Below are 15,870 nucleotides of genomic sequence, written 5' to 3'. Positions count from 1 at the left end.
GCACAAGTAGGTGACTAAGGGGAAGCACCAGAAATGAACGTAGGCGGTGAAACTAATTAATTAAAAAAGATGAAATTGCTGCAATCGAACTAATCTCCCATGTACCTATGTTGTAACTCGTATAACAGGTCAAAGTCCTCCGTCGTCGAAAATCCCAGCGATAATAACTCAATGTGCGTAAGATCAGGGCGTGACAATGAAAAATCAATCGATCACACGAAGCAAAGTAGTCAGTTCATTCAATACAAAATCTTCGTTCTCACAGAGAAATGAATGTACACGCAAAACTGTAATAAATTGTATAAAGACATTGTAACGTTGAGTAGAAACAACATTCTTCCGCTTTTCTTCCTATTGTAGACACGATACATTGTTATCGAATTACATTGGCATATCTCCACCTACCCAACGTCGTAGAATATACCAACTTATACATTTGGCGTGTTACTATTTCGCTTAATTCTCCCAGAAACTTGATATCTCTAATAATGACGTGTTGTGTTTTTTTTGGACTGTAAACCTGTACATGTTTGTTACATTATCGAAGTGCGAAGTGACAGATTGGAAAGAATTACACATAGCGTCATTCACTCAGATTAATAAATGGAAATGACAAAAACGACAAATAGTCGTTAGGAAACAAATATTCGATTAAAAAAGAATATCATATAACGATGACAAGTTACTCCAGTTCGATACGAAAAGACAACACAAAACAAACGGAAAGACATCACAAACTGCAACAAAGAAAACAAACAGTTTTATTTTGGAATGTCCTTCTCCGTCATTTCTTCCACCACATGTTGCACCTGTAATCATTCGCCCTGTCAAATCAAGGAAGAAATGTAAGAAATAGAATATCTAATGTTATCAGGTTTTTAATCGCGTTTTACATAGAAATAGAAATAGAGTTAATCTATGTCATAATGATTACTTTAAAATCTCATCAGCATTGAGTGAAGCCACAAAAGGATTATCGGTCAAATGTTATTCACGAATTTCTTGGTCATTACTATTTTGTCTACATAAAGAAAAGAAATCATGACACAGAGTTTTTTTGTAAATATCACTTTAGTAGATTTTGAATTTGCTACTGTGAATCATAACATGTGGACCTAATTACAACATACGATAAATGAATACACAGTATAACACTATTATCATAACAAATGTTTGTCCTCACAGTTCAAAATACGTCAACACAACAAATGTATTTAAAAAGTTTAATAATGTTGTACTAACGAAAATATATAACAACGGTATACATTGTAACAATGCGAGGATTCTGTAAATATGTTATAATACTACAGTTGTAACAACGCAAATGTAGGACAGGATATAGCAACAGTTACAATGTAACCTTAGACACAACATCTATAACTAAAACAAAGTACAAACATACACAAATTACAACAATGAAAACGTAACAAAGTTACAAAGTTGTAACAACGCAAATGTAGGACAGGATATAGCAACAGTTACAATGTAACCTTAGACAACATCTATAACTAAAGCAAAGTACAAACATACACAAATTACAACAATGAAAACGTAACAAAGTTACAAAGTTGTAACAACGCAAATGTAGGACAGGATATAGCAACAGTTACAATGTAACCTTAGACACAACATCAACAAAGATACCGGTATAGTGTACCATTTGTCAACTAAAGTATAAGAACATCTTTGTAAGCAATGGACATTATTGATTAAGACCTATTACATAATGTTTAGATGTAAAACTAGAATTTCATCAAGCTTCAAGAACCAGGAAGAATAACAGAAAACAATCAATTACAAAGACGCCGGCATTTTACCTATGGGCCATAACTGATCCAGATACAACAAAACATATAAAAGCGGTCAGGATTACTGTTTGCTACTAGGACTAGCCTAATGTCAAATGGGGCTCTTCTTTTTTTAAGTACATCCTCATTGCAGTGCTAAATTGTGTTTCGTTCCTCGTTATCCATGACAAGAAGCGTGAATCATACATGAAGGTCATTCCTCTTGCGTCGTTGATGTATTGCGTTGTTTCTCTGCAATGAAAAACAATAAAGAGAACAAGCCTAGGTATACATTCAAAATAAGTCGGCCAACATATATTATCAATACGCATTACATGCTAAAAAAAAGCAGTTTTTTCTGAAGGCTCGATTGAGCTCTTGATACTAGACACATGTGGTCTGTATATATGTCAAAAATACACGTTTTACAAAGGTCAATATCTCCTCGTAGGGTTCTACTCGTTAGTATGTGCGTACGGTCGTCGTATGGAAACTCCTTTGTAGTCGCTATTTTGGCTGGTGCAAGTGTTAGGTATGAGATCATCTCTAGTGATGTTCTGCGCTCAATATTAAGGTCATCGTCATTGTACGATTGTTACGAATGATAAAAAAGTGATTTGCTTTTCAGAATTTCTCAGTAGGCTTCGAATAACTGTAAGGTAAAAAGATACTCTGAACGAGTCTGCGATCCATTTAAGTATCATGGTCAAAGCTATGACCATTCTCACTATTTAATTAAAAAGCTGTAGCAATCTCCAAAAAAAATCAGATCATTTTAGGCTTTGACAAAATACCAATACACTATTTAGAACAGGTATACGTGCCAGGGTACTGCAATTCAGGTCAAAATAACTGTGATTATTTTTAAATTTAGTTTTCATTGTTCTGCAAACATTATCAATCATTTCCCCGTTTTATTGTAAAAATCGTCGAGGATGGAATTATGACGTCACCGTACCATAGCGTAAAACGAGGCTAAAATGTTCGGAATTCATAATTGTTTTAACATGTCGATTTGATCAGTGGATACCAACCTAAAAGTTCTTTCCAAAAAGGAGTTTGGCAACATTGTACCACACTGTGAAATACACGACCTTGCAATGCATAGCCTGAAAACTGGATGTATCATCATATATCAAGATATCAGTACATGATAATCACTTACTTGCCAATACAAGCCGGCGTTCTCGTATAATGTCCAACTCGTGTTTCATTTTGAAAATGGTTCCAAGAACGTTCAAGTTCATCTAAACAAAAAGTAACAAAGTTAAGGTGTACCTGTTAAATTATTGATAACATAACAGCTGAACATACTTTCTGTTAGTGACATTGGAAATAATCGAAGGATCCAACACTTACAGGAGCACTTATTCAACAAATTTATGATGAACTTAACACCGAGACCAAAGTTCATATATTATGCATGGATCTATTCCATATTGTGTTGGAGTCTGTTATATTTAGAAAGGCTATAAATAATTAACGACCTATTTCAAGTTCAGTTCGTTCATACACAGCGATCTTCATTAGTTGCCGTCCGAGTTCCAGACAAGCATCTATCACCACAACAGAAACTGGTACACAATTTTAACGATGTCAGCTTAATGATAAATTATCAAACTGAACCAAGACGCAACGAGCAGACACGTTAATTCATTTGTTTTCAATATCCAGTATGGTTCTCTTCCGAACTCGGGTGTATATGGTTTTCCTAGTTAGGACATGGGTGATATGTTCGACATACATATTAAACACTGCTGTTATGACAAGGGTCGATACAAATATATATCCTTTCATTCTGAGATTAGGTAGTTATGGATTTAACTAGTTTTGTTTTGAATTTTGCTCATGAAATCAATTGAAAAATTGACAAACAAAAGCACAGGACTCGTCGCTGATGATAGGGGTCAAAACCGGAAATTTACATTGATCTAAACTTCTCGTTGTGTGGTGAATATTGGGTTAAAAAAAAATCACAAAAAGTTTACTTATCATTGTCCAACAAAAGGTCTGTTTACGTAATCAATATTTGTTATAGTATTTACAGACGAACGTTGTTAAAACGTCTTATGAGCTAGTTCAAAGTATTTACTGATCTTGGAGGTTGGTTTAATATACTTTGAAAGCAGGATTCAGTTAAACAATATTGTATAATATTTACAATTTTGCTCAACGTAGATATTCAAATCCTTATCAGATGTATAGTTAGCTTCAGGGAGTATTCGTCTGAACCTCTGGTTACTGTTTTTTTTAGCACAGTACCTGAAGCATCTATAATGATTTTGACATTCAGCTTATGGGTGATAAATGAACACCCTACAAGTTGTAATATCTCTGATAATGTATATATCTACAGGGAGAATAACTAAGAATTAATGGGACTACTGAAACACTGCACTGTATATACCGAACGAACTTTGTGCAATTTGCATAATTCCGCGACATGTTTTAAACATAACCGTGAACACATTTTTCAGTATATCATGCCTAATCCAAAACTCTTGTTCATTCATTATTACTTAATTAAAAGACAGCCAATATCTTTGATGTACAGTGAATGAATGTTTATGTTTTATTTATCAACAACTCACATTGAAATGAGATGTGTATAAGTAGTTCCGGTATTTGACGACATCATTTTATGTGCTGTCTATTCTTGTTATATAAAATCTCTGAAAAAATGTCTGTTATTTAGGGAACAGCCAGATTAAGTAATCTGCAAATAATCAAACCCGTTTATATACTGAATATCAATTTAAACGAACATTGTAATTGAATCTGATAATATTCCGAGAAACGCATTTGGCATTCGGAAGAAATCGACCACATCGTTACCTTTCAGTCACTTTCAGGAATGGAGTTTTCATCTTTTAATCAACAGTATATGTTAAAGAAAGAAAAAAAACAATGAGATTATGCGCCAGCAGTTTTAATGGAATAGTTTCTTACAAGACAAAACTATGTCATGTGTCAAATTTGAAAGACCAAGTTCCTCAGCTAACAATATCGTACCGGTTTAAACTGCTACTAGATTCACACATTACAGCCTGGTCGAATCAAATAATTTAGTTCCTGATGGGAAATGGTTTATGACACTGTAGCATCCTGAAAAACTTCAAAGAGAAGTGTTCATGATTTACCGTAAAGAGATTGGCTACCCTCTATCCGGATACGCTGTAGTTCCTGCATGGATACTATTTCTCTTGCTGTCTATGGTTAAAAGTCATGCTGTTACCCATTTAAATTGGCTATCCCTTAGGTTGTCGATGCACCAATTTATCGTAATGCTATATTCATTGGAATTAAATAAAATGTATCAATACGGGAAGACTAATCAACAAAAACAGCAATGGCTATGACGTAATTTTACAGCAGCAAAATTAAATAAAAGAACTATATATATTCTCGGAATCCAATCAGTAGACGTGCGGAGTCAACCACTGTAGTTAGATTTAATGAAAATTGGAAGTAGGGTAGCAGGTACGCTTGGTTACTAGATTAGTTAGACGTCAGAGATCATGACGCGTGTCACATATGGTAAATAAAACAAAAACCATGGCGAAGTGTAAACAAAATCGTAATTTGAACTCAAAATCGGTGCAACTAGAGCATAAAATGAAGAAAGGAAAGATTAAATGGAGACCTTCTGAAAACGCAGGAAGACAATAAGACCTGTTCCTGCGGAGGGTAAGTGTCTACTGATTCATTGACGACACCCATCATCAAAATTTAGGTCAAATCTAATATTACCTTTCAAAGAGGAAACCGACGTAATTTGTGACAAGGAAACTTCAAGGAAAACTAATGGGCATACTCAAAAAGTTGAGTTGAATGATTTTCCATCTGCATTCGACATTCGTCAAAAGCATCGTGTTATTTCGAGCAAGTCCATGAATATTGAATCAATCATGGATGTGAGGAATGATGGTTGTTACTATCAAGAGAGGGAAAATTCAAGATAGGAAAATCGAAATCATCCTGTTTACCGAACAGATGAAAAGCAAGCAGTTCTTGCGGTGATTTAAGATCGAAATAGGCTAAGGATGTAAAAGAATCTCCGGTGACCTTGGTTCCATGTTCAGAAGAGTACATAAGTTCAAATTCAAATTGATTTATAATAGAAGTTCCAAGTGAACTTGTTCCAACACAGACTAGAACACACACGAAATATTAAAATATAGATAAATACGCTCAATATAAGTAATAGGTTATTTTTTAAAGACAACACATCGTCAAATACATAAAGTGAACTAGGAGATATTAAGCAATGTGTTTTCTTCTATTCCTGTTAAACTCGTCCATAAAGCTAGTCTCGCGAGAAAACAATACGAAATCCGCCAAGACACGACATGGTCTGGTCACGACACGGTCTGTTCCCATGGATAAGCAAACAGTCTGCTGGTAAATATTGCAATCGAACACAACAAAGATAGTGTCAACCAGGACTTTACTACAATTTCATCCTCGGTACATTTGATCTTGGCCTTTGTTGTGTCTTTCCCATAAATAATGCTCCAATAAAGCTCATAACCATACAGTTTAACAAAGGTTGAACAAGGTAAACATTTTGTACTTCATAATACACCCCTGCAGGTGGGGGATTGGGAAAAGTATACACATGCTGTTTCCCACCACATGTATCGTAGGAGCCGACTAGTGTGGGAACCCCTGGCATAATTTGGGATCAAAATAAATCTGCTGCGCCCATTACAATATTTGGGGTCTTTATTCTTCCTTCTACTTCTAACTACCTTTTATTTCCTAGCGCCTTACTTTGCAACACTTTACTTTTGGCCTTAATGTTCGCCCAGGTGAGGAAGGCAATGGGTTCTGTCCCCAGGCCGGGACATAACAAAGTCCTTAAAATGGTAGTTGTTATTCCCTGCTTAATGTTCAGCATTTGGGGTAACAGCAACAACTGATTCACCCGTTGTCAGTAAAATGTGACCGGACGGAATGCTGTGATGGGTGCCTTCGGCATGGCATTTCAGTGAGATAACACTGTAATGTCGGTATCAGATCCGCGCTATCACAAGGAGGCACGGACACCAACATACCCTGTATCCTGCATACTAACACGCAAGCACGTTTACACTACACACATGGAGACACGTCTTTAAATGACCTTAGCCGTCAATAGGACGTTAAACAAAACAAGACCAAACCAAACCAAATCATACTTCATAATATATATCTGTTTTGTCAACTTAAGACGTTGTATTGGTACTAAACGCCAACCTCGGGATATGATAAAGGCCATACAGCAGTTGATTTGGATTCTTGTGAAATTCTACCCTTCCAGAGAGCGGATTTGGACTTTGTTTGTCTGCTTTCTGATGTCTCCTTTTATTGCGGTACCTCGATTCCTTTTGGTTAGTACTAATGCGGTATAGCTACCTTTTGTTATGTTCTACTTTTGACTTTGACTATGTCAGATTTGCCCTCTGTCTTGATGGTACGATCGTTTTGTATGTGAAACGAAACAAAATATAATTGACAATTAGAGAGATTTTATTTCTTAATTTATATACAAAAACCTACCTAATGATATTATAAAAAAAAGTTTTATTTATCCTAACGTATCCGTTTTTGTGTATTTAATTTTTATGATTGGGGTTTTGTTAAATATTTTCAGTTTATAGACGTGTGTTTTGAGTGTGAAAAAAAAAGACATTATTTTGTTGTCTTATGTCACATCTTTTGATATAAGTGTTGGCCATAACGTCATAAGTATTGAAGTCGACGTTACCGAGAATATATTATCAGTACTGTAGGGCTGTACATTGTTCCATTTTCGTAGTAGTACAACATCCGCCGAAATAGCTCAGTTGGGAGAGCGTTAGACTGAAGATCTAAAGGTCCCTGGTTCGATCCCGGGTTTCGGCATTAACATTTTATTTTTTTGGTTTCGGCATTTACTTTTTATTGTGTTTCACGGCAATTTACTTTTTTTTATATCTGAATGTTTTTCTCATTAATAAACCAATAGAATTTAACAGATTCCTTAAAGAAAAATTATACATATAATAATATGTTAATATATATAAAATAAACAAAATAACAAGAATAAAGTACCCGACGGACCTTCTTCACCATGTGACAATTTGGAAAAAAATAACACATCAGTAAATTAAAATAGAAAAAATAACACAGCGTCAAAACACATAATCACAAAGACTGCCAAGTAAGAAAATACCTATTAAAAACTTAGTACGAAAAGGCCATTTTGTTTAGAGCACATCAATAGTACTAAGGTTAAAAGAATGAAATTTCGTGTCAAACTTTTTCTTAATTATGTTTAAATATAGCAAAAAGGGGAAAAGTGCATTTAAATCCCTTTATATTATCAAATCTTGTTACAAGTCTAACCTTTTGGCTACGATAACTACTACTGATTTTTTTTTAATCCCTACTTGAGTGTTCCGACCCATAGGTAGAGACAAAACATAAGGTGCCTACCGAACCCTTTAGAACAGATAAACAGTCTTTGTAATAGTACCTCATGTAAATCAGAATACATTCCAGCTACAAGGTTATGCCCAACCTTTGGAACTGATATTCCACTGGCAGAGTCAATCACCTGTGGCGTAAAATATCATTAGAAACACCAAGTCATAAAGAAGCTATTTTAAATGTTATTAAATTAACCCTGTAAGCTACACAAAGTAACCATTTACTAAACCATATAGCCATTTCGTCCAATTTGGATTTATCAGTGTTATGTCAGAGAATGAAACGTTTCCCGAAACTGTCTAAATATTTGAGTAGGAATAAGGGAAATACTAGAAAATGTCTGTAAGACATAAATGCCCCCCCCCCCCCCTCCCCCCATTTCATGGCGGGGGCATAATAAAACATTATAATACCGCGAGTTAATCACGAAACTCAGTGGTGACATCATGTGATTCTGATGGTTAACACATGTGGGAATTGTCACGATATTTTTCGATACCTACTATTCATTTATACAACATTGAATTTCCTTTGCCCAAGGGTGCCACAGATATCAGTTGACGATGGACGGACGACGGATGTCACACCAATTATCAATGCATGTACTCATTTGGTCCTTTGTGTCGAATAATGGTACATGTAAATGGGACCTAGAAATGCATTGTTTGTTAGAGTGGTGACAAATGAAACGATGGACATGGAGTGGGTTTTTAAGACGAGTTGAGAATGGCAGACGAGCTCATTTAATTTGTAGTTGAGCCATTGAATATCCACAGGACATGAGTGTGACTGATGCATTCATGCAATGATAAATCGCATTCAAGTATATCCTTTCTTCGAATCCAAGGGTTCCACTTGCGATAAGATATAACTTCTCTGCATTCCTTGATTTATATATGACAGAATCGAAGTCTCAGTACCCGCCACCTTGCGGACGATACCAGTTGACTAGTCCTGCATACCTTTGATCTTAAAAGTAAAACTATATTGAAAGTAAAAGTAAAATGCGTGGCAGCGTAATGGTAAAACTAGCCGGCTTTGATCTCGGAAAAACTCGTTGATAATTCTCAATGTACGGTACCACTGTCTATAAGCTTTGCGATTGGCCTGTTTTTTATGCCTAGAACCAATCAAGCAGCAGACCTGGAGTCTTCGATTTTGTCAAAGCATATTCTATGGGGTGCAGCTGTACCGAAAACAGAACCTTGATTTTGAACAGTAGTATATTCAGGACTTTAGGACTTTTCACAACAGGTTGTGTATATTTGTTTGTCGGAATAAACGTCAAAGTGTCGAACAGTGGTAGCTTTTACAATGCCACTACGACAGCGTGACGTTGGTCGGATACATACCATTTTCTTATCAGCAGTTCTTCTTGATTGGTTAGATGAATGCGTTACAGAAGCTGACACTAGCTTCTGATGCACAGCAATCCCTAACCCGTCCACTACAATGGTCGATGTCGTCATTCTCCGTTTCTCACTTTTCATTTGTATACATGTACCTCCATAGTTTGCAGTTTCCTTGGGACATCGAGAATGTTTTTTCGTCCATGACGTTACCCTTTCTTCGGGTATAAGATTCCCGTGTGTAGTTGTAGTCCCACCTAATATATCGCACATGTCAATGAAATACCCTTTGTCATTTTCCAGTGTCTGGGTCAGTTGAGGTGGGTCTGAGGTCTCCGTGGACTGATTAATCGTGGACTGGCTGTATGGAGTAGAAAAGGTGTAAAGCTTCCTCCCTCCCTTTTTACTTTTAGCAACTTTGGTCATCTTCTGTAACTGATTTGTCTTCTTCAAATGTCCCGTGGCCAATGTGCTAAAAGGACAGAAAAACATGTAGTATTATATGATCGATATAAATGGAGGGGCAGCAGGTACAATTCTTAAGCCCTATCAACAAGATTTTTGGGCACTTTATGGTAAATAATCATTCTGTTGGCTTATAATTATTGATGACGTCTTGACTTGTGACATAGTGCTTACATAAGGCAATTTTTTGGGCGTGGTGATTTTTTTCTTTTAAATAATGTATGTAATTGGTATACTACGTATTCCCCCATTAAACACATTTTAGATAGACATGAAAACCAATCGTGATTTGTTCTGTTAATTGTAAATTCTTTTTAAATCTTAATCATTGGTGTATGTATTTGCCTGCATGTAACGGTTGACAAATCGTGATAAGTGATTAATGTAATTGCCGGTGACGTCAATTTCTAGATGTTTGACATGACGTCACTTCCAATGAAATTATCCTCATGCAAGGCGGATGTGCATGTTAAGTGTCGAGAAGGATGTACGAGCGTGCTCTTTGGACATGCTAAATTTTGAACCAGATATTTTCAAGTGCAAACTATATCTGCACTTGAATAAAAGAATAAAAACAGAACGACGTCCCGCTACATGTCGACGTGTTACAACCTGATCATCATGACTCTTTGATTCTCTCTGTGTGCCTCTAGTATTGTCATATAAGTGTCGTGATATAATTTATCATTCTTCCGTTGACTTTGAAAATACCAGCGAACTTATACATTATGACTTGCGTGTTGGAACGTATTTTTCAGAATCTGCTGGAGTTTTAAATACGTGAAATAAGCTTGATATAACATAGAAAGTAATTGATCATAAATTATTTTTTCGTCTACTGTACCTCGGACTTCGTCACATTGTGTGTGCATAGTTGTATATCTTCCTTATCTCTTGGTTTGATTTATTCGTTGACAGTTCTACAGGGAAACAGATTCACTGCAATAACAGTGTACGTACATATAGTTACATCTAGAATATCGCTTATCAATTTCTCATTTCCTCTTATTTTGCATCATTATTATGGCTTTATTTATGTCTTGTGACATCTACATCGATCCCCCGCATCTTTGTAAATATGTTTTGTATATGCTGTTATTCTTACCTCCAAACACTTATTTTNGGGGGGGGGGTACAAGTTAAGACAGAACAATAATCATATTGTTTAAAACAAAAACGCATCTTTTCTTGTTCAAAATTAATGTATAAATATAATTATACATATGTATGGGGACTGCTAGGGTTAATGAGCCCTGGGTTCAGCCTCCGATGACATGTATGTGATGTAACATAGGCGAGCTTGCACTCGACATTAGTCTTTCATTTATATTTATAGTAGTTAGTTTAACTTGAGTTGCTTATTATATACTTTCATTTGTTTCAAATAGTTTTGGTTTTGTATTTAATGGATAAGTTTGATTGGTCCGTTTCCCTATGTGTACCAAAACCCTATACTTCCTGATGCATTTCTACAATCTCAAACTTAAACAGGATCGTTTCAGTGGAGATAACTTGAGGGGATCAATCGGTCAAGCACCTGTGGGTCATAGGTTTAATTGTCATGTTACATATGGTATGAAAATGACGTTACTACATTTCTCTTCTATTGATGTTTCTCAATACTTCTAACATAATACCATTTATAAATAGAACAGTGTCATTCTATAAAGTTCAAACTAACATTGACGTTACAAACGCTGCTTTAAATCCTACTGTGTATATGCTTTTGACCGATGGTAACCTTGGACTAGATACCTGTTGTGATTACCTAATCAAGGCAGAAAAACAAACAATACATATGATTGTCACATCAGTCAACAGCTAAAATGTTCACGGGCACGTGTACAGCGTACTCCGTGTTCTTAATATGGCCGAACACATTGGGTTTGGTTTTATTTTGTTTAACATCCTATTTATAGATAAGGCCATTTAAGGACAGCACATTCTATATAGGTATACGCCAAGGACGTCCATAAGTGCAATAATTTAGTTTTCAACGACGAAAATGTCTTTCCAAAATAAATGAACTACTAATTGACGGTTTTGTCAATATAACGTCTCTAACTTTTTAGAACAACAATGATTTATCGAATTCGACTACCGGCTTATCGTGATAATATAACAACCTTGAATTTGATTATTTCATGTAAAATGCGCAAATTTATAATTGACATAGAAGACATGCACCTTTACGAATATTTATATACATTTGTGTATAAAAAAATATCCGTAGCTAAATTCTTACGATATAGTCATCGATTTCATCAAATACCTATACGCGTGCATAAAATTACAAAAATAGGACAAATAGATATATTGACACAGTTTCAACAGATATATGTATCCTTCCTAGGATTTCTGTATCGGCTAGTGGTATGTTGGGAAACTCGGATTTTTATATGTCACTTGATGATATCCATATATATACAGGGATAAACATGAATTGACCCCTCCATGTTCCAATTTTCTTTTAATTTTACATAGAATTACCCCTCTTATTTTTGAAAATGACTAAAAATTGCTGAAATGGCCCACTGATCTTAAATTCCAGGATTTTCCCCCGTATATATACCTTTTTGTAACTGAATCGACTTAGATGACATGCTTTGAAATATATTTCACAAAGCCTAATTGAAATGTGTTTATATATACTCCTTTTTTCTCTCCTGTAAATATAGAAATAATCAAAAGCAAAGAATGCTTGTCTCTCGTCATACAATGCAAATAACAGTAAATCCAAACGTGAAAAAATGTAAATAAAGCTAGTATATCTCTACACATACAGCTGTCGCTCTGACGTCATCAAGGATATTTACAATTCAAAGAACTATTAATAATGGACATCACTAACACTGCAACAGGAAGCATTCAGTCGAACATGCTAGAACGAACAGCTTAAATACACATCCTGTTAGTCCGAAATATAGCCCTTATCATTGCGTACAGAGATCATGTTCATATTAATGTAAGCTATAAATCACGTGTATTTCGCCACATACGTTATACACGTTCGCCTTAATTCTCAGAAAGTGACAATCAAACTTTCAGATCTATGTCGTGAATATTTTAAGCAAGAAAATATCCTCTTTAGCTATTGATGCTCATTTCCTGATTTATGGACCAAATCGTTAGTCTTCCAATGTGAATTCCGTCTTTGCGTATTGCAGAGTTATCTTCTCTTGGAAACAGGTATTGATTGTTACGTCATTGGTTTGTGTGAGAAAATTACGTCGTTTTCTCAAAAATTGATGACGTTACTCTCACAAACAAGTGACGTAACAATCAATACCTGCTCCCAAGAGAAGATAACTCTGCAATATGCAAAGACGGAATTCGCTATCGAATATCGACACGTCATAGCAGTCTCCCTATGTAAAAAAATATATATATTGACACATAGGAGTCTCCCAATGTAAAATATATATATATTGACACATATATGAGTCTCCCTATGTAAAAAATATATATATTGACACATATGAGTCTCCCTATGTAAAAAATATATATATTGACACATATATGAATCTCCCTATGTAAAAAATATATATATTGACACATATATGAGTCTCCCTATGTAAAAAATATATATATTGACACATATGAGTCTCCCTATGTAAAAAATATATATATTGACACATATATGAATCTCCCTATGTAAAATATATATATATTGACACATATATGAGTCTCCCTATGTAAAAAATATATATATTGACACATATGAGTCTCCCTATGTAAAAAATATATGTATTGACACATATATGAGTCTCCCTATGTAAAAATAGCCTATCGACACCACATGAGTCTCCCATTGTAAAAAAAGTATAGCCTATTGACATGTCATGAGTCTCACAATGTAAAAATTGCCTATCGAGGTATTTTTTCTCTTGTCACTGTGGTCAATTAGATACTCGATACCTCTCGACACAACATGAGTCGCCCATTGTAAAAAATAGCCTATTGACATGTCATGAGTCTCACCATGTAAAAATAGCCTTTCGAGTTAAATTTTCTCTTGTCACTGTAATCAATTAGATACTCGATACCTATCCTACTTCTCTGTCGGGTCATTATTACAATTTATTACGAAAAAAGATTAACACGGGCAGAAAGCTGACAATTTATCCATGTCAATAAGATATAATACATACTATAATAAATTTACATTAATTTTTATTAACAATGTCTTGTTAAAAACGAAAAATTTGAAAGTGACCGTTTTTTTTATGTCTAGATATTTTCCAGTGCTCAAGTTAATTGCTAAACTATAGCTGAATCAAGAGCTCTGATATCTTTAATAGTTTTGCGACATGCTCTTGAAAGTTTCTCTTGTTCAGCTTGAATTGAATTTTCCCCTCTGTAGATACATATCCAAAGAAAAAAAAACCATTATTTTTTGAAAGTGGGAATCGCAACTTTTTAGACGTTGGAAGAACATGAAAATAAACATTCATGCATATTGTCGGAAAAATGTGTTGCCTCCAGACTAGTTTAGCCAGAAATTATCTAAGAAAATAAGATGGGTTTCTTACAATATATTTGTTCTTGTGGTGCTTACATTCTATGCTAAGGATAACGTTGAATAATTAGTCCAGGGAACTGGATCTCAGTCTGTGATAAGAATGTGTACAATGTTGTAGATGGAAAATCCTTTATTGTGGATGTTACTAATTTCATCTCACTTTCAATCAATTGCGGAGGTTTTATAAACAAAAACCAGGACTAAATCAGTTAAGCGAAATGGACATACAAAACTCTGGAGGTTCGGTGTATTAATTTTTTTAGGTAACATGACTAAAGAACTGATCGATCGGTTGGGATTTATTTGTATTTTATTTAAGGGGGGGGGGTAAGAAATTACACCGAAGAACCACTAGAGTTGTTCAGACCAATTGTATTCATTGTTCATGTCATTTTTAGGTCTTTTAAATAATAACATTGGATTATGGGATTTAAATTTAATATTGATACTTGCCTTTGAAAAAGAGGGGTCAGTGTAAGAAAGACGCTCCGATTTTCGGTACATTCAAAAGGGGCGTTTTTAAGGTGCGTTCGAGTGAGATTAAAAAAGCTAGGGTCGGAGGTAAAAACTAGGGTCGGGCGAGGTACATGTACCTGAAACATAGATAAAAAAAATGTGTTATGTTCGGGATTAACTTCATTTTTCTGTGTTTTAGAAATATTTTTATTTATTATAAGCACGGAATTAGAATGTTATCTAAGTCCGTGGTATAAGTGGTTTGTTCCTCGTACATCTTTCTTTCGCCGTAGGCCTAGTCTACATCGTTGTATTTTTTTTATGTAAGATGTCTTGATTGCATTTCGTTTACTATTTCTCGTTGTCATACGAATACATTCGTTTGAAACAAACTTGCATTAGATGTTTGTAAATACTTAGAAATTATATACAATAAAGATGTTTGGTATATTTGTTATTTCTTAATTCAACCAATCTATTTTAATATTGTTAATAGATGTTGATTGTTATTTGAGTATGTCTACAGTATGCCTATCAAAGCATTCATCATCTTAAAATACAGCAGACGACATCGGGCATGTTTTACGAATAACGTTTAGCTTATCATTAACGTTCCTTATAATTACATTTCTACTTGAAGTTATCGGGATAATTGTTGTACGTGTATACATTAAGATACCATCAAACATTTCGTTTCGTAAACATACTTATCCTTTTCATCGTGTCCGTCAATACCTGTCATGATAGAAAATACACACGTAGACTGTAATGAACTTTAACCCTTGACCTCATGTGGAGGCCACACCTTTTGACGTCATCAAAATATGTGCTGTGAAAA

The 15,870-nt window shown here is 34.9% G+C and overlaps 1 protein-coding gene and 1 non-coding gene across 4 annotated transcripts; one reads left to right on the top strand and one right to left on the bottom strand.

Annotated features, from left to right (window-relative positions):
- Positions 1-759: 759 nt before the first annotated feature.
- Positions 760-15,825, bottom strand: LOC110466457. Of its 3 annotated transcripts, none has more exons than XR_002464737.1 (5): positions 15,740-15,804; positions 9,593-10,061; positions 2,953-3,034; positions 1,818-2,039; positions 760-824 (listed from the first exon to the last, which is right to left on the bottom strand). XR_002464737.1 is itself a non-coding variant. In XM_021522958.1 (5 exons), exons 3-5 carry the CDS (start codon positions 10,013-10,015, stop codon positions 2,002-2,004), a joined length of 543 nt encoding a protein of 180 aa, XP_021378633.1. In that variant the 5' UTR covers positions 10,016-10,061; positions 15,030-15,169; positions 15,740-15,825; the 3' UTR covers positions 1,336-2,001. The 3 variants fall into 3 exon arrangements, 2 of the variants coding, with proteins under 2 accessions (XP_021378633.1, XP_021378632.1); XM_021522958.1 differs by lacking the exon at positions 760-824 and adding an exon at positions 15,030-15,169 and having other exon boundaries at positions 1,336-2,039; positions 15,740-15,825; XM_021522957.1 differs by lacking the exon at positions 760-824 and having other exon boundaries at positions 1,336-2,039.
- Trnaf-gaa lies at positions 7,601-7,673 on the top strand. Its single transcript has one exon. It is a non-coding gene; the product is annotated as a tRNA-Phe (tRNA).
- Positions 15,826-15,870: the final 45 nt, after the last annotated feature.

This window comes from Mizuhopecten yessoensis, unplaced genomic scaffold (genome assembly GCF_002113885.1).
Source record: "Mizuhopecten yessoensis strain PY_sf001 unplaced genomic scaffold, ASM211388v2 scaffold11133, whole genome shotgun sequence".
NCBI classification, from domain to species: Eukaryota; Metazoa; Mollusca; class Bivalvia; order Pectinida; family Pectinidae; genus Mizuhopecten; species Mizuhopecten yessoensis.
Note: the sequence above shows the minus strand (reverse complement) of the source record. Positions and strands in the feature narration are given on the sequence as shown.